We start from the raw sequence: 22,028 nt of genomic DNA, 5'->3' as shown, positions 1-22,028 counted from the left end.
TGACTCCATTGTGACTGTCCCAGTGTCCTTAGATTGTTTGCCAATGTGTGAATTGTTCTGTTCGTGGGTCCATTTTAATGGAATTTACGATAAAAATGTTTGTCCAAATGTCACTATACTCCTCCCCTCCAGCATCCACATTACAATAGCCACCATCTCTGGAATGAATTACCTGTGAAGACAGAAAACATGTTTAGCTGTTGTCACAAAGCCAATGCATAGAGTCCAGCTGCAACTACACAGTATACATACACATTATACCTGCATTGCACTGTCGTCTAGCCTATATCTTCCACCTAAATGCCCTATTTATACAAAGTCGATGCTTAATTTTTGAACACTCTGTACAGCTACGGTCAACCAGTGAACTGCTGCTTAGTGGTAAGATTATAAAACGAGCACTTAGTATTTTGCCAGAATGTATATTTTCCATAAAAAGAAATGAAATCTATAAGGATTAATAAAAGTTAATACACGATGTTCATTGTGTGTAATGTTTTGTCCTATGTAATTTATGCTTTCCTACATTCATGCATTTTAAAATTAAAAATATAATACTATTAAGACTGAAGATAGTAATTAAAACAAAAATACAGCAGCCAAAATCACTGGTTTTTTAGGGCCATCTTATTTCAGGGCAAGAACCATGCCAGGTGGTGATGATTACGATGATTATTTCCAACAACACAAATATTATGTTATTAATCAGAGATATTTTACAATAAAAAATCGGAATTTTTATTAAAGAGTGCAGGTAGTTATTACCAAAATAAAAATGAGGCGTTCAGTGTTTAAATGGAATCTTAAAAGCCGATAAATCTTAATATACGAAACTGTTAGAAGAAAACCATAATTTTATTGCAAAAATTGAATATTTGTTTTTTGACACTATACATGTTAAATAATCTCTCAATAAAACACAATGTTACAATATTGTAAACTATGAAGTACTTCTGCCCAGCTGTAAAATTGTTCAATAAATGAATCACTAAATAGTCCGTTATTAAAAAAAAAAAAAACGAAAATTGTTTCACTTTAAATATGTACAAAATGGAACGTAATTTACAAGTAAATCTTTGTGGTTGGTTAATCTCTTACAACCTTAGGTGACTAGATTTCTAGAAAATCTAGGATCGTCTTGTTTCAGGACAAGAATCATACCAGACAATAATAATAATAATAATAATAATAATAATAATAATAATAATAATAATAATGGTTTTTCAATAAATTTTGTTTATTTTTTTTTTAATTAGAATACTGCATGAGGAAAATCGAGAACTTGTGCATAGTCATGCTCATGACTCATGATTCACGCTTGATTTTTCGCGAATGATTTTTTCACGGATTTCTCGTACTTGAGTTAGAAAGTTAAAACTTTATATGTAGAAACGAGACTTGTTCTATAATCACGTTTTACGATCGCGATTGATCGCGAATTTTGCCCCTTTTTTCAATTTAGTTTATTGCATAAACGCGATTTCTTTTACGAATATCGCCGAATCATTCATACATTCATTGGTCACGAAATTCCATTATTTTATTTTCGATAATCAAACATTGAAAGTAAAAACGAAAATGGTTTGTCTTTCTTGTTTTATAATGTGGGGGGGGGGGGGGGGACAACTTTTTTACACAATTTACATTACCAATTTTTTTCATCATATATATATATATATATATATATATATATAATTTATTTATTTAAATAACGGCATTTTCGCGATTTACGTATTTAAATAACTATTTTTTCACGATTTACTTATTTAAATAACGACTTTTTCACGACTTACAGTAGCTTTATTTATCGATTTCGATATCTTTTATTCACCTACTCATAGTAAGAAAACCTATTGTTACAAAAAATTATATTAATATTGTGGTCTTGCTTTTTCTTTCTTTGAAATTACTCGTATTAACATACATATTTTGCAGTTTTAATGAATAATTTCGTATTTTTAATATCTTAGGCCAAGTTCTTTAATTTCATTGCATCGTCATGATGGTAGTTGGTTGATAGAGGCAGTTGATGAAGATTTCAGTCTCTCTTCAATCTATTATTTAGCAGGAAGACTGGAAAATTGAGTAAAAGTTTGACAGTGAAGAATATCATCATTTCATCAAGATTCTTGATTCATATCTTCATTGAGATTGCAAAAAATGTATGTAAGAGATTCTGCAATGTCAATTATAAGTAAATGTTCATCGTCATTATCATCACAACAATATTACTCTTTCTCTCCTTGTTCATTATTTCTAACCCTGTCCTTTCTTCTCGTTCTGTCCTCCCCCTTTTATGTTTCATTTCAGCATGTTTCAGTCATAATGCATTTTTTCCATCTGTTTTGTGAACTCCAACCTTAGGATCACAGGGTTGTTTGAACACTTCCATTGTTTCTATCTTAAAACATGCTTTCTGCATTCTTTTCTTAGCTTTCGTCAGTATGGAAATTAATGTACTCTGTATAATCTGATAAAAATCCTGAACATGAAAGTATCTTCCATTAATGAATTTTTAGATAATATGCAGGATGAACCGTAACTAGTGTAATTAATTTCAAGGGGTTTAATTCTTTGAGATATTTCAAACAAAAAAAATTAATACAATTTAGCTCGTTTCTGCTTCCTTTTCGAGAAAAAATTATTTTATGTGAAACATTTCATAATGTATTTTAGAAAAGCTGTTGGATTAATTTTCAATATTCTCAGTGAATTTAAAAGAGCAATATATTATGAGAATAAAAATAACTGTTTGTTCTCCAAAGGAATTTTAAAATATTACATTTGTTCAGATCAAATTTCTGCACATTTAAAGGACAAAACTAAAATTCTTTCGATCATTTATTATTATAATACACTGCTCTCTTAAATTGACTGAGCATAATTAGAATTAAATCAAAGGTTTTCTCAAAACACGCTATGAAATGTGTCATATAAAACAATTTTTATCTCGAAAAGGAAGCAAGAACGAGCAAAATTGTATGAAACTTTTTTGTTTGAAATGTCTCAAAGAATAACCCCCTGAAATTAACGACATTACTTACGGTTCACTCTGCATATAGCATTGTTAAAAGATGCTAATTAAAAGTACAATAAAGTTCCATTTGAAAATAAGGAAACACTTAAATATATTGACAAGAAAATAATTACATATACTTACTTTTTCATCTTCAGAACTTTAAAAAAGTATAGGGTTAGTATAAAGTAATACCAATACCAATTTTTGTAATATACGTGTTCACAAAAGAATGGTGGGGTTTCAAAGGTGTGAGGTAAAGGAGGGTAAATGTGTGCATCTAGTATATTATTATCTGTGGAAACTATTGTATTATAATGAAATATTGAAAAATTGTTTAATGAATGATAGTATTATATCGATTATAAATTCAGCAGATAGACTTCAGGAGAAGATGGCTAGTAAACAAATGAAATTTGACTTTTTCAAGGAGCCAAATGCACATTCTTAGCTGCACAGGCGAGTAAGAATAAGCATAAAGAGTTTGCAGTGATTAAGTTATGAAACAAACATTTGAATTCACGCCAAAACAATTTGTTTTGTATGAGAAGACTTTTGAGGCAGACATAGAAATTTTCAGGCTTTTAATACACTTATAAATGAGTTTTTTTTTTACACTATTCTATAGCACAATACCCACAACAGAAATATGAAATTTAGTAATAAATTTAACTACAACTGTATAAACGAGAAATAATAGACAATGATTACAAAAAAGGGCTCAAGAACAATAGTCGCATATAAATGCTCCAAATCCTTCGTAACTTGAACATAACTCGCGCACTCTTATCCACTCATTCTGTGCACATTCTTAGCTGACATCGAGTCAATTTAAGAATGTATCACTAAGGAGCAGCACATACTGTCATAGGACATTAGTTCATGCCATTTCATTGCTACTAATAGGACTTCATTTTAATGTCAACATGTTCCTTCTGACTAACTTATAACTCTGTAGAAAGCTAAGTTTTCTTTTGAAAAAAATTACCATGATTTTAAACAAAATGTTTACACACCTTTCTAAATAGAGATTCTTTTGCCGCTCGACTAACATATGTCTCAACCTTGTTAATAATCCATACTCAATGGAGTAATGCAAGCCAATTTTGCATATGCATACCAACTATGAAAAATTCATGAGAGCACTCTTACCTGACCGCACACACTTACCCTTCATTACCTTATAGATTTGTTTGTTTTGGTAAGAATAAAATTGCATGCATGCATAGATTCGTAGATTCGTCATCTGTCCAAGCTGCTTTTTATATGCTATTGGCAGTGGCCATTGTAGTTTGTGACGTGAAATTCGAAAATGGCGACTAAGTAGGAAAAATCTTTTGACATTCTTAGATTTGAGGTTTCTAAATCCGTCACAATAGTGCAACGTGAGTTCCATTCAAGTTTTCAGAAGGGCATACCACATGAGAACAACATTCGGTATAGGCAGTTTGTGGAAACAGGATGCCTGTTTAAAGACAAGAGTAGCCTATGGTCTGTCTAAGCTTTTCAAATGCAGATGTTGATAGAGTGACGGGGACTTTTCAGCGAAATCCGACGAAATATCTGTCCAGAGATGGTAGAGAGTTGGATATACCAAAAGCAACATTGTGAAAGACAGATTTACGTACCTCAAATGTCTCGTTCCTTTGGGAAATTTCGGGACAGATCACTCATGCTGTGAAGACTTTTACTCCAGACATGCTTGATCAGGAATGGCAGGAATTTGACTACTGCTGAGATCTGTGTCAGGTGACTAGAGGTGCACACATTGAGGGACTTTGAGTAATGTACACCAAACTTGGACAGTTATTCTTCCAGTTGAAGCATGTTATTATTCATTGCTCTGTATACACTCTTAACAGTTATATAATCGATGATTAACTTTGCAACTTCTTTACCGTGTTAATATGAGGAATTTTACGTGGTTGACTAGTTTCAAAGTGGTATTCTTCATTATTCGAAGACTAGTCGTTATTAATTGTTATTAGTTTATAAATTTAAAAATACAGAAAATACAATGGTTTGAAACCCCACCATTCTTTTGTGAACACGTTGTGTATTACATTGCATTCCTCGGGCATGTTGAACACATTACTTCGTCCACAAAGTGCAAAGAAATTCTTACTGTAGTATTTTCACTGTGCTTCATGTTTATCATCACTCTTCTTCAGTCACTCATGAAACTGTTCTTACTTTAACCACATCTTAAGAATGCACAATATTTTCATCTGCTTTGCATCAGCATCACTAAATTTGATTATGTGTTACATATTCATTATTTATCTTGAAACAACATACAGTATGCAACACAGCAATCACAAATGAACTGGAAAAATGAAATCATTTCAATGGTAAATGAAGATCGGAACTGAAAATAAGTGGAACAGTGCACTTCAGAAATAAATTTGAAATTGATATGAGTGAGCATAATGGTGCAAATTCGTAGCTCATTCTTAAAAAAAAAAAAAATGGCAACTCTGCAATGGGTGATTTGTAACTGAAATAATATGTGCTTTAAAATAGGGACATTTGCTTTCTAGCAAAGAATGTTATGGGAAACAAAAATTTTATGCAAATAAGAGATTGCACATTAAAATACGGATACCTGGCAACCCTGGCAGGTAGTAAAGAATCATATCGTTTCCTAAATTAAATTCTTCATGTATAAAATGAAAAGTATTATCCACAATCATCATCAGTTCTGTAATGAATTCTTTGGAGATCATTAAGTAACAGGTTTTTAAGTCCACCGCTGTGGAGTAATGGTCAGCACATCTGGCTATGAAATGAGCGGGCCTGGGTGCAAATCCTGGTTGGGACAAGTTACCTGGTTGGGGTTTTTTCCGGGGTTTTCCCTCAACCAATTGAAGCAGAATTGCTGGGTAACTTTCGGCATTGGACCTCGGATTCATTTCGCCATCATTAATTCACATATCATCATCATCATCATCATCATCATCATCATCCATACAATAGTCCAGGTTAAGTTCATGGTGCAGCATCCTGTACTTGTACAACAGTGCGACCGTTTGTTGGCTACACAACCATTCACAGAATAGGAGTGGTAAGCACAATAAGCCTCAGGCTGCAGTATAAGCCTTTGGGTCTCTCCTCCGTACAAGAGAGGAAAAAAAAAAAACAGTTTTTTATGTCAAGGAATTATCGGTCTTCACATAATCATCATCCCTGTGATAAAAGAAGTTTTCATCCTTGCATAGTGAGTTGTGTCAGTACCCTACTTGACTCTGCAAAGGGTACTTTGTCGTATTTTCCAGAATATGGATGTTGACTATATGAAATTTGTTGCAAAAAGTAATATATATATATATATATATATATATATATATATATATTGTTAATCAAGAATAATCATATTTGTAAGTGAAATGTTTTAACACTGGATCAAAACAAAATGGTCGACTAGGACTGTAAAGGTTCTAAAAAGCATATTTATGTTGTCTTTTTTCCAATACCCTAGTATTATTAAATGATTTCAATAATAATTTCTAATTAACTAATAAGTAATATCTGTAGTGTCCTGGATTTTTATTTTCGGAATCTGGTCACCTTGTACTACCTGTAGAAATAATAGAAAATAGAATAACTTAATTTCATGCAGTGCTTCCCAAACTGCATTCTTCAGTATGTTACATTTCAGAAGGATATTTTCCTTTTTCCGAATTCATGTAGAAAGAACTCATTATTAAATAACATTGTTGAGTATAGCATTTAAATTTCATTGCATTCAGAACTTTACTGAACCCTTTCTTAAAGATAACAAATAATCGTTAGATGTGATACCAACTATTAAATTAACTTACGAAGGAACCCCTTTGGTAGTTCAGTTGGTATTACGACTGTAGTATACTGATTTTTCTGCATATGTATGCATTTCTGTTCTTGTAAGTCTATCCATTTGGTACAGTTCGAAATTCCATTTGCATTTCGTTTCATTTTGTGACAGTGATTCTTCCATATTACATGTGTAGCCTATGTGATATTTTATTTATCTTTGTGGATCTAGAAATACTTACATAATAAATAATGTTTGGGAAACACTGTTGAGCAAAAATCACACGTTGCAGACTCAGCCAAAGGGAAATCCCAGGCAGGAGTATGATTTCATTTATATTTATTGCATGAGTGGCATATCAGTCAATTTCAAATTGTGAACACATAAGTTACATCTTTTGGCTCAACATAATTTTGTAACCTGATGTTTTGGCATTTTCAATAATAGTTATAAAGTGATTTTATACTGCTGCCTTCAAATTTTGTTTTCTCTTTCAAACCAGAGTTCATTGTTGGTTTACAAGGTAAGATAACACGCTTTGTCTTACTTAATATATTATTTTTAGCTTTGCTTCTGTAAGTTTCTTGTATAATGCATATGATTATCAGTCGTGGGTACGTACTTGTAAATTAAGTTAATTGTATTTTGTATTACACAGGAGAATTTGAAATTACGATTATATTATAAAAGAAGTTGCATTACTAAATGAAATGAATTTTTATGAACTTTGAAGTGTCAAGTTCAAAATGGTTACAGTTACATTTTTAATGACTTGTATATGCATGTGGTGTATTCCTTCAGCTGAAACACTTTGACGTGCATGTTTTAGTATAAATGTTCATAGTAATTCAGCAAACTTGAGTTTGAATGTTAGATGATAATTGATATGTAACTTTAATGCAGCCAGCCAGTCATGTTGTTTGTACAAGATTCATATCTTCTATAGTTCATTCTTCATTGAAGTATAGATTTGACTTCTTACAACTGTACTGTGACTTCTAATGCTCTCATTATTATTATAGTTTTTCCTTCTTTACTTTCAAAATAAATATTTTATTGTACAATATTAATTCTGAAATTCAGAGATCAAAATTATACTCTTATTACCAGTCCTTCCCTATTAGTAGTGATAAATAAAATTTCCTTTTCGTCATCCATATCCAATACGAGTTTTGGACACGAAACAGCATCTCTTAGAATTTGTTTAGAAAATTAAACATTCTGCTTCGTACAATATTATTAGAAACGTTTCATTTTCAGTATTCTTTGGCCACACATTTCGCGTGTATCTTTATTTTAATACTGAATTATCTTTAAATATTATGACAGGAAACTCAGCAAAATAAAATGGAGTGCTTGTACAAAATCAAAGTAAAGTTATTGAGCTGTGTAAAAGATCAATGTGATTTCAATTACATCATGAATATTGCTAATCTGTTCACACACTACAATAAATTTTCGTATTCCTATATAAGAAGTATACAGTGGGCTCTTTACAAATTTCTGGGACATATTTTATTAATGATACCGGTATATTTAGTACCTAAATATTTAGGATACCCTTTCCATTCTCTCCCTTTACTCACAAATATGCAAATTTTGCGTTGGAATATGTTCATGTAACTTATTTAGTAGCTTTTTGTTTACTTACTGTAGATTTGTTAGTTTCATTTTGTACGTAACTTAATTCATGCTTTCGTAAATAATTTCACTAATTATAAATATGTTAACATTTTTATAACAATTGTTGTATACAAAATACCACACATCATCTGTCGCTACATTGGACACATGCTCTTCCTGCACCCCTCTCAGTATCCTTTTGAATTTTTTTTTTTCTGGAATGTTTTTACCATATATTTCTGTTTGACTTTATTTTCATTTTGCACTCGCCGTGTAGTGTTCACACAAGATTCTAATAGTGTTTTAATTCATCAGTTTTAAAATATTAATTGCTTCTTTAAGTTCAACATCATCCTTTATATTCAGAATTAACGAATTGCACAACTCTCCTGTCTTTTTAAAATTTACAGAATCGTAATTATTAATGTGTATGAGATATGTGCACACACTTTGGGTCTAGGAAGCTAGTTTTTGTGATACTTATCCCTACGATCTATCACAAACAAGAATTTGGGTGTGGTTTAGGTATTGTTTTAGTAGCACCACTACTACTACTGCTTTCAGTTTATTTGCATTTCTTTATGGCTTTGCATCTAAATTTATTCTAAATTCGTATACCTCAGTCAGAAACAGCCTTAAAGTTTGTAAGAATTTTACAACCCTTCAAACTGGTACTTGTAACAATACTTAAGCTTATACTTTCACCAGTAAATATTATCCTCTTTTATAATTCCATGCCATCTTCAGAAATACAAAAGGCATTACATATTGCTGTACCAAAAATTATTTGTTATCTTTAATAGGATGAAGAACATAATCTCCATTACTTACACCATTAACAGAAATAATTAATGTCTTAATTACTTTTTCTTCTTTCTGTCTTCAACTATTTATGTGGATACCGGTACTAAGATAAAACTCTACTTTAATATGCCTTCATGGTGTCTAAAGAGAATAACTTTCCTTTTACCTTTACTAAGAAAACATATAACCAATATTAAATAAAATTTCAATTATCTAACATTTCTTTATAGTCACTGATGTAGCTCGGGCTGATTACCTGATTGAGTTTTTTCCCTAAACATAAGGCAAATATCAGTGTGGCAAATTCTCGGCCTCATCTCACAGTCACCAATCCCATTGAAGCTAAATAACCCAGTAGTTGATACAGTGTCGTTAAATAACCAACCCCCAAAAAAAAATTCATTGTTACATAGTCACTTTCGCTCATACATATATATACTGTATAATTCACGTATAGGTCACTGGTTTTGCTTGTTATTTCCTAATTATTTTTTTTTTACAAAGTAGTAGTGCCAGTATTAAATGTAAAATTCAAATTTCATTGTTTATAATTCATTATATAATTGTAAGTGAAAATTTATCGTCACCTTAAATTAACAATTTTATTTTATGTGTGATTTCTATTTTTTTTTTTTGGCATGGATTACAATGTTTGTATTCAATTAAACTGCAGTTTCATGCAACCATAGTCTTATATGTGATTTGAGCAAATAACTACTTAAAAACTACCGTGGATGTAATTATTTGTAGCATAATAGGTGCACAAAACAACAAAAGGAAGCAGCTTTATATCATTTTACAAAACAAAATAATTTGAAACAAGATTATTTAGTAACTTTTGACAACATCCCTAACAGATTTTGTGACCCACATTAACTTTATTAATGTAATGTATTGTAACATTGTAGAATAATACTTATGAAAAATTCCTTTTCCTTTTCATTAACATGTCAGAAAGAACTGTTTTTGAAATGTAATGAAATTTAACACGAGAGGAACATGTTCCAGTGCTTTGATGAAGAATACATTGTCTTCCCTTAACTGGAATTATAAATTATTATAAATTACGTTATTCCAGAGAATTATTTACTTTTATATTCGTAGCTAGGTATTCCAAAATTTGTTTCAGCATTGGAAATTCAGCTCGTGTATGTAGGTATAGTTTACATTAAATTGATAAATTATTTCATGACTGGCATATTGTTTGGATGTTCAATATCTCTCAAGAAAAGCTCGTGTATATAGTTACATTAAGTTCATGAATCATTTCATGACTGGTGTATTGTTCGGATTTTGATTATTTCTCAAGAAGACATATTGCAGTCATTCATTCATTGTCATTAGATTCCAACAAATCCCTTTGCTCATGCTAATAATAATAAGTATATGAATGAATTATTATTTGAAGTCCTAAATACGTAAAATGAGGAAGTTAAATGTTCATTTGAGACATTTAAATAAAACTATAATGTAATTTTGTATAATTGGTTTCATTATGGCTGGATGAAATTGTGGTATATAGTTTAATGCGAAATACAAACACTATTCCACGTTGTTTTTGCTTGGTTTGGTTGCTTGTTTGCTTTTGCTTATTTTGCCTGGACCAATAACTGATTGAGCTTGTTTAATTCTCTCTTCCTCACCTGGATGTCCCCAGAACCTCAACTTGTCCACCATATCATCACACAGTCTCCTACCCTCAGCACACCCTAGCGAGTCAGACATATCAGTGGCCAACAGCGCTCGTATCCGCACCACTTCTGCACCTTCCGAGGAAGGCAACATCAAGGACGAAGTCAGAAGCAAGCGACGCTCCAGATCTGTGGACGAAGTCGACCATAAATCGCATTCTGATGAACAAACTCGATCCGAATTCTCAGAAGATGATGATCCCACCTACATTCCATCTAACCATAATTCCCCCGAGAAAGATGCAGCAAAATCTGCCCCTTCTACTCCTGAATACCGTCCCTCTACTCGTAGTAGGAGAGCAAAGAAATCTAAAAGCTCAAGTGATACCCAGCAGATCTCATAAAGTTTTCCCTATAATAGACATGAATTCAAAATGTTTAAATAGACTGGACATTTTGTTGTACTGTTAATAGCTCAAAATGGAAAGACTGATTAAACAAAGTTATATATTTTGAAATGGATTGAGAGAAATTATGGAATGGTTGTGTAGAACTATGTGTAAAAATGTGCTGGCATGTATAATTTGTTTTAAATGATTTCTTTATAAATTTGTCAGTTTGTGATTTTTGTTTGTAGTTGTGTGTAGTTTTACAAGTTTTTAAGTATCGGTAGAGTTACATTTCTTAAAAGTGCAGGTTTTTTTAATGTATTTTGTACCAAGATATTTCAAATTAATTTGAACAAGACACAGTAATATGTGCCATACTGAGTTCGCAATTAAATTCTTAGCTAGCCATCGAAGTTACAAATGTGCATTTAACAGGAAAAGGTTCAGAGGACCAGTAGTAAATTGTTTGTAAAGCAAGGCATTTTGTTTATTAATATCTGTTTACTGTTTCTGAATTGTGATCATACACACTCCCCAAGAGTGGTATAGCAATTGTAACGATACAACATTTTTCTTTTTGAGTGCTTAATCTGGTGTTTAAATGACCAAATATGACTATTACTGTAATGCGAGTTGTAAAATTGTCTATGCTGATTTTAGAACAGTCTTTAATTTTAATTATTTATTTTTTACACGATGTGTGTGCTGTGAAATTAGTGTGTAAATAAATTTTCTGTAGAATTTTAACTTGTTTTTGAATGGTTTCATATTAACAAGTGTTTGCTAATGTTTGTAGTTTGTATTATATTTTTGTTTTGTTTTGAATGCTGAATTCTTTGTTGTGTTAACTACAGATCAATCTCCTTTTATGGGCCAAAAGGTGTAATATATACCAGGGAGTTGTATTTCTGCTTTGATCAATCCTAATAATAGAACTAGTATTTTTTTTATGTGGCAAAGATACATATTTCCACTCTGAAATATCATCATAATGTAAACAAACTTGGTTAATATAATTTCTGTAAGTGTAAAAAAAAATTGTTACACATGAAAGATTTTACGTATTCACTTTCTGCTTATAATTTATCTGTAGACTTATTTAACTTGTATTTCAATAATGAAACCGAGGAACCTCGAAGTTACATAGATAGAAAATGAGGTCAGAAATATAAGTGAAGTAAAATCTATAATTTGATATTACATGTTGAAAAAACACAGATAGTTTTTGAATGAGAAACATAGCAACTAAGGACGTTATTCTTCATAAATTCTTAATACATGTAATATAATATTTTGAAAGTGATGCATACTTCTCTTTCGTTTCTAATCTTCATTTTCTTATCAATAGGTATCGGAAGTATATGCACTATAAAGTAGTATTATAGTTTGGATATATTTAACCACACCAACATACACATCTGATATGATATATTTCTGGATACTTAGCTGTGGTGTGGGAAGCAATGCATATTATGTCCACTCACAGGGGTCTTTAAAGAAGACAAGACAAATCTAAGTGCAGCATCTCTTGATAACCACTGTAATGGTAACTTGCACGTGTAATATGCATTACACTCGGCACGTGATTCAATAGGTGACTACTTGCCTGCATTAGGTATTATTAGATGAAGACTAGAAGATTTGAATTTCGTAACATTGTAAACCACTTTCTCAACCGTAATGTAAAACATGCCTACCCAAATATGTGTTGTAATTTTATTATATCAGATGTGTATGGGTGCTAGATTAAATACAGGGTGGATGTGAAATAGCCTTGCAGATTTTCAAAGCGAATAGCTCATGTTGTATATAACAAAAAACTGTAATATCATATTGGTGAAAAGTTCGTAGTTCCCACCCCCAGAAAAAAAAAAGTTCTTCCAAAGTTTAACACCCTATTATTCGGTAACTATTGCGAGTAGGATCGTGATTTTTGTCCATAGTGATAGGAAATCTAATGAAGAATAATTTATCCCTCTAGTGTATTTTAATAGTGTGGATGGTTTTCGTGTAAATTTAATTTTAAAAGTCGCTAATTTCAAAGCACTATACAATGCAAATAGTCTGCATCATCGAGCCAGACAGCAGCTCACCTAGCGAGATAGACAGAGTCCATTGACCTCTTACATCTATATTACTAGAAATGCGTGTTAGCAGCAATGTTGCTGGACAGCTGAAACTTCAAACTTAATTTTCTAATTAACTGTACATTTAATCACAAAATGTAATGTAGGTTTTCTATTCATTTCAGTGTATCCTATCGTCCCTTTCAATCTGGGAGATTATTTCACTTCCACCCTGTATATACGAAGTAGCAGTACTACTATATAGTGGATATACTTCCGATTCTTACTTACCAAACCCATCATATATATCAATAATAATCAGACGTTTAGATTGAAAAATGAGTTGTATCTCTTGATACAGAATATCAGGAAACTCAGCTCTTTTTTTTTTAGTAACATGGTGCTCTTTCAAAGTATTATCGTCGTCATGCTACAACTTGTAACCAGTGGTGATATTCGGCCGGTTTGCACTGGTTCAGACAAACCGACCGGTTGTTAAATTATTTCTAGGTAATATTTGCAATTACCATGGACATATACCTTATATGTTTAACATAGGTACACATGAGAGAACTGGTTGTTAAACTTCTTGAATATCACCACTGGTTGTAACATTTTTAGATGAGCAGTTTCTTCAGTTAACGTTACTGTAATTTGATGCTAAACATTTAATTAAATTTGCCACTTGGTTTAACTTTTCATACAAATTACACTAATCCAGGCATTGGTTGCCTTCTTTGATATTTTACTCTTACAGGCAGTAAATATTACTGACAATGATCTGAATTATCTTAAATACTAATGAAATGCTAAAGAATGCATTTGTATATTTAGTCGGCTGGCAATGTGGTAATATGATGCTATAAATATAACAAAAAAATAATGTAAATTTTCATTTTATGAAGACATCCTTAAAGAAACAAAGGAAATAAGTCGTCCATACTACACTTCATTTCCCAACTGCTATACTGACTCATTGCTAGCACGTTGGACTTGTAAACCATTGGGATTGGGTTCAAATCCTGGTTGATCCACCCTGAATTCATAACTTGTGGTGCAAGCCAGTGATCCAGGCAACATGGATTTTTTTCAGGTAGTCCGGTTCTCCTGTGACATATAAAAAAAATGTCCATTATCATCATTCATTACGAGTGCTATGTAGATTCACTGCCTGTGGTGCACTCTGGATGGTTTGTGACAAACTAATTGGTCTATTCCTCTCGGCAGTAGTGACATCTATGAACCATACACTAGAGTTGGGGCAAATAATGGCGACGTTAAGGTGTGGGGAGAGAAGGAGTGGAAACCACAACCTTTCTCCCTTTCTTCCCTGCTAAATAGTTTTGTGGCTCAAAGTAGCTTGTCACATTCGATGTCCCAGATATTGTTATGCCAAGTGAAAGGGCCAAGCGCAATCACATGGAGGCGTGATAACGAGATTATAATAGGAATTGATGGAATTATGGTAGATGAAACTAAAATATACCAAGAAAGCATCTTTTTCGTAAATTGCACTAGAAGTCGCCATTATTCAAATTCAGCTCTCCTATTGGAAAACTGATGCACAATGAGTTAAAAAATCTTGTTCATAGTATCTCAAGTGGACAAAAACTTTTCTTTGTGTTACTTGTAGTGTACTTTGAATATAGAGTTTTGCACTATGTTTTTAAATTGACATCAGTGTTTATCATTGTAAATTACAAAGGAATAACATTTTATTATAATATTGATGTGTGATGAGATCTTCCTGTGGATTATTTTACTTCAAAATATTCGCACATTATTTTATATTCGTCTGTCTACGTGTTAGTGTGTTCCTAAATACGGTAAGTACTCATCTTAATTTATTTTGTGTATATATAGCATTTATTCTACTGAATTTTATCTATGTCTGACATGCTATTGCTGAACATTGAACTTACAAGCGAACCGTCCCAGGTCGTGGAGCTTGAATTTAAAGAAAATGTATATTTAAACTAATTTTCGTTCGTTAAGAAATGTGGTGATAGTCGTTCATTTTCCTCGTTTACGAAATATATTGACTTGAAAATCGTTGCTATTTATACCACTTCTGCGCACACTCGGATCCTTATAGCTTCGTGACACCATATCAAAGCTCTCACTTTAATGCTTTAGTCAATTTTTTTCTCTTAACTCACATTAATACAGTAGTAGTACATATTTTATTCATTCGTACACTGTCTGGACCCATGGTTTGCAGCTGGAAGTCTAGGAACATGACTGTACATATTGTGCTTTCAAGAACCGAAAGGGGAATTTGGACCTAAAGTAAAGCAACATGTAGACAAAGATAAGCCATTTATTGTCGTGGCCGATGCAAGTATTTCCAGTAAACTGACAAAAAAGTCACGTGAGAAGATGGGTAAGAGATGTATTTCTCTCGGATATGTTAACAGAGAGACACTATTACTTCTGGATTCCTGGAGTGGTCAGATAGATGATACTATATTTACTTTTGAAGGAGTAAAGAATACTTTACGTGGTAAGACAATTAAAACACAAATTATTCCTCCAAAAACTACAAGATTTATGCAACCCTTGGATATGTATTTTTTAGGCAATATATAATCTTAATTCGCAGGCTAGGTGAGTATTTCAGACATAAAATTATCTTTGAAAACATTCCAGTCACATTGCACGGTAGGGGCTTTATAATGACATTGCATTGTGTTGTATATCAACAGTTTCATGTGGCAGAGGTCATGATGGAGAAACATATGAGAAGGTTTGATAACTGTTCTTGCAACAATGTTGCATATTGGAAACAGAAGAATGTGAAAAACCAGCCTATATAAAATGTTTGTACTGTTCAATGGCTCTTTGTTCCGACCACTTCAGTTCGAATCCACACTATTTTATTTAAGGTAAGTTTCTTAACGAACGACAAATAGCTTAAATGTGCATTTTCATTAAATTCAAGCTCCACAACCTGGAACGATTCCCTTGTTAGTCTTGTAAATTTTGACCATTACCTTCCACGTATTCTTTTGCAATCCAAATATTAATCAAATGAGATAATATAGTGCAAATTCGTGTTATTATAAGCTCCTATATTCATAGGAAAGCTAGATAAAAAAAAAAGACGAACTGAACTGCTCATGTAGTAATGCTCTGCTTTTGTTTCTTTACAGTAGATACCGATAATGTCACAGTTAGAACCCTTTTACATTTAACGAAAGGTAGATAGTAATAGCAATTTGGGTACATGAACATGCATACTGAAAGAAACCTGATGGTGGATTTTCAAGATTGTACTGTAAAGAAATGACAGGGAATTTATGAACTCCCTTGGATTGCGTGAAACGTTTTTATTCTTGGTATGTAATTGTTAGGTTAGGTAAGGATAGATTTAAGGATTAAACAGATACCTACTACCACAGGCAAGATGAGTACACCCTATCCAGTTATTAGGTAATGGAGTGAGACAGATGGGCACATTAATAGAGAACAGAGCGAGACTGCATGGAAAATCAAGACATGTGAAGTCCATCTTACACTTCTGTTTTCATGGTTCTTCAAATGATGTCATAGTAAATCTTTCATATTAAAACGTTGCCATTTTTCTTTCTTACAGGTTGAATATAGACGTTTCACGTCAAACTAATTTAAATAAGGAACCTTTTGTTTTTACTTTGGCACTTCCATTTCAACAGAATATGATCTTTCATGCAACCAAATTACCATTATTTTAAACTCCACTTAATTGTAAAAGCTTTATTGATTAGAGAAATTTAAGTAGACAACAATATTAATGCAAAACATTGATGTTAGAGTTAACATCTGTATTTTCATTATGTTTTAATTATGTTTATCTGCTTACCGTATCTAGAAAAATAATCACTCTTGATATAGGCAGGCATATAGGACGCTAAAAATTGGCTTATGTCATAGACCTAATGGCAGTTCAATTAAAAAAAAAAAATCACCCTGCTACTTAGCTATTTTTCAACACAGTTTTAAAATTTGTACCATTGCTAATGAAATTTTTCAATATGATCAGAACATATTTGAATGAAATAATCTGTTCTCTCTCACTCTGCTTTAATTTCAAAACTTTCCAACAATTTAAATAACTATTTATTTCAATTTAATTTAATTTAATTTAAACAAAGAACACTTCAATTTATATTGAGGGGAAAATTTAAAACCAGAGTTAATTGCTTATTAGGTTCTGCCAACCCTCCATATTTGTTAAGTTTCAAACGTAACCCCTATATTTTGCTACTTAAATTTGAAAAAGTATTGATTTGTTTAACATCTTTTGTTTTCTATCGTCGCCTAGCAGCCTGGATTGTTGTTGTTGTCAGTTGGTTGTAAGATGAAAACAATTTATTTTTGGTAATTTCCTAAATTTGATTAATTTGACGTAAATCCTGATTTCGCTTTTATTATCCTCTATCCTGCTTAAAATGTTTAAAGAATAGGTTTAACCTGTAATCAACAATAGTCTTTGTAGTTTTATTCTATTCAACTCTAATCAACAATAACAACAATCCAGATTGCTAGACGATGGTAGAAAATAAAAGATGTGAAACAATTGAATACTCTTTCAGGTTAAGTATCAAAATATAGCGGTGCATTTGAAATGTCGAAAGGAGTTAGGGAGTGAGGAGGTGAAACCTAAAATGCAAATTAACACTGGTTTTGAACTTCACACTTTCTTTTTTGTTTAAATTTAATTTAATTGAGATGAAATATTTAGACTGGGATGTTTTGAATTGATAGCTCAGTATATAATTTGACGTGTACAATATAGTATTTGCTATACATGGACTATAGTTACTGGATGTCTCAATCTCCTGTGTTCTGGCCATGTGGCATTCTGAGTTAACAATGGTAATATGTTACATATTCACCCAATTTAACCAATAACATACAGAAATTGCCTGCCATCCTTTTTTTTTTTTTAATACATTTTTAACGTCTGTTTAGTATATTCTCCATCGCTTGCTTAAGTTTCCAATGAGAAGTTGAGGTAACTCCTAACGAATATTATGGTTGAGAAGCCATGGCGTGGCTGAGGCAGCAGCCGTGTTTGCCTGCTGATCCAGAACTGCATTCGGGTGTTTTTCTCACCCCCCCCCCCTCCTTTTTCGATACTGAATAATCTAGTAGTTAATACAGTGTCATTAAATAACCAATAAAAAATATTATGGTTGAGATCTTATCATAAGATTTGTGGAGGGTTTGTCCTGTACACTTTATCTTTCAATGAACCGAAAGATAAAAATAACAGAGAGTCTGATGGGGATTGAAGGGTCACATATTGACACTATTGACTCTGCCCTGAAAATGTTCTCTGTATGAGCAGGGTGGAATCCTGTAAAATAATGGTCAATTTTTTATAAAAGGGATGTAAAATCAGATTCACCTATCTATTATGATTGTTTCTTACTGACAATTCTTTCTTTATATATCACACACACCACAGCAATTCTCTCATCATGTAATGGAACTTCGTGAATAATGTATGGTTTTTCAATGAACCAATAGCGATAATTTTGTGAATTTACTTAGCCATGAATATTCACAACCCATTCACAAAATACAGGCTCTTTCCATGTTCTGGTTGTAGCTCCATGTCGAGAATGAGAAATTCATACTTGTTGGCCAGCAACCAACTGGGTATTCTAAAGAAAAACTCAGCCATATTATTTACTTTTTAAAGAAATACTGCAAATTTTTGTTAAAACAGTTTAATGACTCAGAATTAGTGATGATTTGCCACATGTGTGCGATGTAGTTTGACATGTATGTACTAGGATAGGGTTGTCAAAGCGCCTGTATTACGTGCTCATACTACAAGCAATACAAATCTAACAAGGTTCACTTTTCAGCAAAATAAAATACAATCATCGCTTTTAAGGAAATGTTCGGGTTCTTGAGAGCACGCAGTGCCAGGTGCTTTGACATCCCTGTGCTAGGAAAAGGAAAGTCAACTCAGCATGCCGCATGTCATGACAGGTGTACTGTTGTTGTTCATATAAAAGTTACCGCATGTTAGACTGAGACACTCAGTAGTATAACATTAAGTATTGCCAGTGAATAACCAACTTATTTCAGCGTCAGGTCCACTAATAATGTTAAAGGATGTAGATTAATTAGATTTTGAAGGTACTGCATGCAATACTAGGAATTTAGCTTGAAATCAAGACAGAAACAATGTACAGGCCCCATTTGAATGTTTAAACTATGTTATCCATATACATTTTCTGTTTTGAATGTCAATTAGAGTATTAGTAGTTTAAGCTTTATTGATCTTATAATTTGACCTCGTCAGCATGCTTTATTTCTTTTCCCACATTATTTTTGCTTTTTCATGTATGAACAAGTTCTCGTGCTTTTTAAATATTTCCTCATGCTTTGAAAGTGTGTTACTGGTTATAGACCTTCACAGTCGTAATACTTTAAATGTAGGCAGGCCTGCAGGCCTACATTACCATTAGCCATTCTTAATTTCTGTTATCCACTCGTACACCTACTTAGAAATTAAAATCTAAAATCATGAAGAAGAGCACAGGGGAGAAAAGATGAATGTCACATTGCTGTTAAGGGTGAGATAATGATGTAATTCAGTATATTACTGCAAAATTTATTGCTGTTCCTATTAAAGATTAAGGAAAGGATAATTATCCATGGTGATTGTTCTCCTTTTTACCAGGTTTGATAAGAACAACATAGAAGTTTGCAGTAATCTATTGAATTGCTACCCTTAGTAGCAATGTGACATTCATCATTTTTCCCGTGTACTCTTCTACATCCTTCTCAGTAATATGATTTGTTATGTGAAGTATTTATTAAGGATATAATTAAAGATCTTTGTAACGAGGCTGTTATAGAATATTACAGTGAAACCTGTTCAAATCGGAACCTGAATAATCCGGAATCCTGTCTATTTCGGAACAATTTATTGGTCCCGGCGAAATTTGTATGTATTATGTGTAATTTTTCCTGAATAAAACGGAAACTGTCTGCTACTGTTCAAAACGGAAAAAATATTTTGGACACACTATATTTTGTAACTATATTTTGAAACAGCGCGTAATTTCAAGGAATATACGAAATATGTAGGTCACTAAGATAAAAACAAGTTTTCTTTACAAAATTCTAGAAGGTACGAGGGTGTGTTGGCCTGTCGGTCATAAATTTTATTACCCCATTGACTAGGCAGACGAGTCCCTTCAAAGATTTTCAATGCTTCACACCCGTATACTGTCGTAGCTAAACAGAGCGCAAGTGTAGTGAATTCCCCGTAAAAAAAAAAGTCGCATAAAATGTGCCATTAACATTAAGTGATGAAGTAAAAGTTATCGAGATAAAGGAAAATTAGGAGCAAAGTCTAAGTGAAATAATATTGAAGTACAGTTGTGGAAAACTCAGGTGTGACACTTCAAAAAATAAAGATCATAATGAGTGAGTGACGTGCGGCCAATATTGGTGACATAAAAGGAACCAGAAAGCAACTGTTTGTATGGAAATAAATGAACTGTTGTGGAAGAGGATTCTTCATGACCTTTCAAAGAACAAGCCAATTTCTGGATCTATTCTGCAAAGCAAGCCATTGAACTGGGAAAGAAATTAAATAAACCAGAATTCAAGGCTTCTAATAGATGGCTCCTAGTCCAATTAATTAATAATGTGCAGTGATATGCAGTACAGTATTAGAGTATAGTGTTAGATATTAAAAAGAATGAGATTAGTAAACTTTAGTAATGTTTAATGACTAATGAGTGAGTTACGATAATATTTATACAGAAAATGAGATTTAATCAAGATGATTCACGAACGTAATGAGCGACAGAAAGCTGATTTAATGTGATGAGTGTTAAATGGAATATTTTGTACTTCTTGCAGTTTGCGGCATACCATTTTGTTTTTCATGTATATGAATGACAAAATATTCCATTTTAATGTCACACCTGAATAATACGGAAACCTTTCCACAACGGAAAAAAAATTAGGACCATGTCACTTCCGTCTTGAACAGGTTTCACTGTATTAGAAAATTATATAGGCTATACAAGTTTTTTAGCCTACTTCTCAACAGAATAAGAACTGCGTAATAAAATTGCCACTTAACTATGAACTCAATGCGTTATTTTTATTTATTTTTTTTTCTTGCCAATCCGAGATGGTACTGACCGAATTCCTAACGTGAATTAAATTGGAGGTATTCATTGTAAGGCATTGAAATTTTTGTGAAGTAGAAATCCTCAAATTCTGAAAAAGTTTTGTTTTTTTTTCTTTCGAGAGGTGTAAAGAAAAAAAGACTGTGATTATTCTACTCATAATACATCCATATGCGTCTATGAATGTAGTTATATCAAAATAAATAAAATTTGATCGTACTTACCTATTGTATGGATGCATAAACTCTCTCTCTTTCTCTCTCGTCCACACCTGTGGAGTAACAGCGCATCTGGCCACGAAACCAGGTGGCCCGGGTTAGAATCCCATTTGAGACAAGTTACCTGGTTGAGGTTTTTTCCGTGGTTTTCCCTCAACCCAATATGAGTAAATGCTGGGTAACTATCAGTGAGTCCACACCTGTGGAGTAACGGTCAGCGCGTCTGGCCGCGAAACCAGGTGGCCCGGGTTCGAATCGCGGTCGGGGCAAGTTACCTGGTTGAGGTTTTTTCCGGGGTTTTCCCTCAACCCAATACGAGCAAATGCTGGGTAACTTTC

At 32.6% G+C, this 22,028-nt stretch overlaps 1 protein-coding gene across 8 annotated transcripts in view; it reads left to right on the top strand.

The window, feature by feature from the left end:
* LOC138696589 (uncharacterized) overlaps positions 1-22,028 on the top strand; it is a 156,591-nt gene that overhangs the window by 115,046 nt on the left and 19,517 nt on the right. For 6 of the 8 annotated variants that reach the window (XM_069821738.1, XM_069821737.1, XM_069821739.1 and 3 more), the window contains one exon: positions 7,312-7,332. The exons of the other annotated variants lie outside the window; for them this stretch is intronic. In XM_069821738.1, coding sequence (XP_069677839.1) covers positions 7,312-7,332 — 21 coding nt within the window. The remainder of the gene's footprint in view (positions 1-7,311; positions 7,333-22,028) is intronic. 8 annotated transcript variants of the gene reach the window in all.

The sequence above is a fragment of the Periplaneta americana genome, chromosome 3 (genome assembly GCF_040183065.1).
Source record: "Periplaneta americana isolate PAMFEO1 chromosome 3, P.americana_PAMFEO1_priV1, whole genome shotgun sequence".
Classification (NCBI taxonomy): Eukaryota; Metazoa; Arthropoda; class Insecta; order Blattodea; family Blattidae; genus Periplaneta; species Periplaneta americana.
Note: the sequence above shows the minus strand (reverse complement) of the source record. Positions and strands in the feature narration are given on the sequence as shown.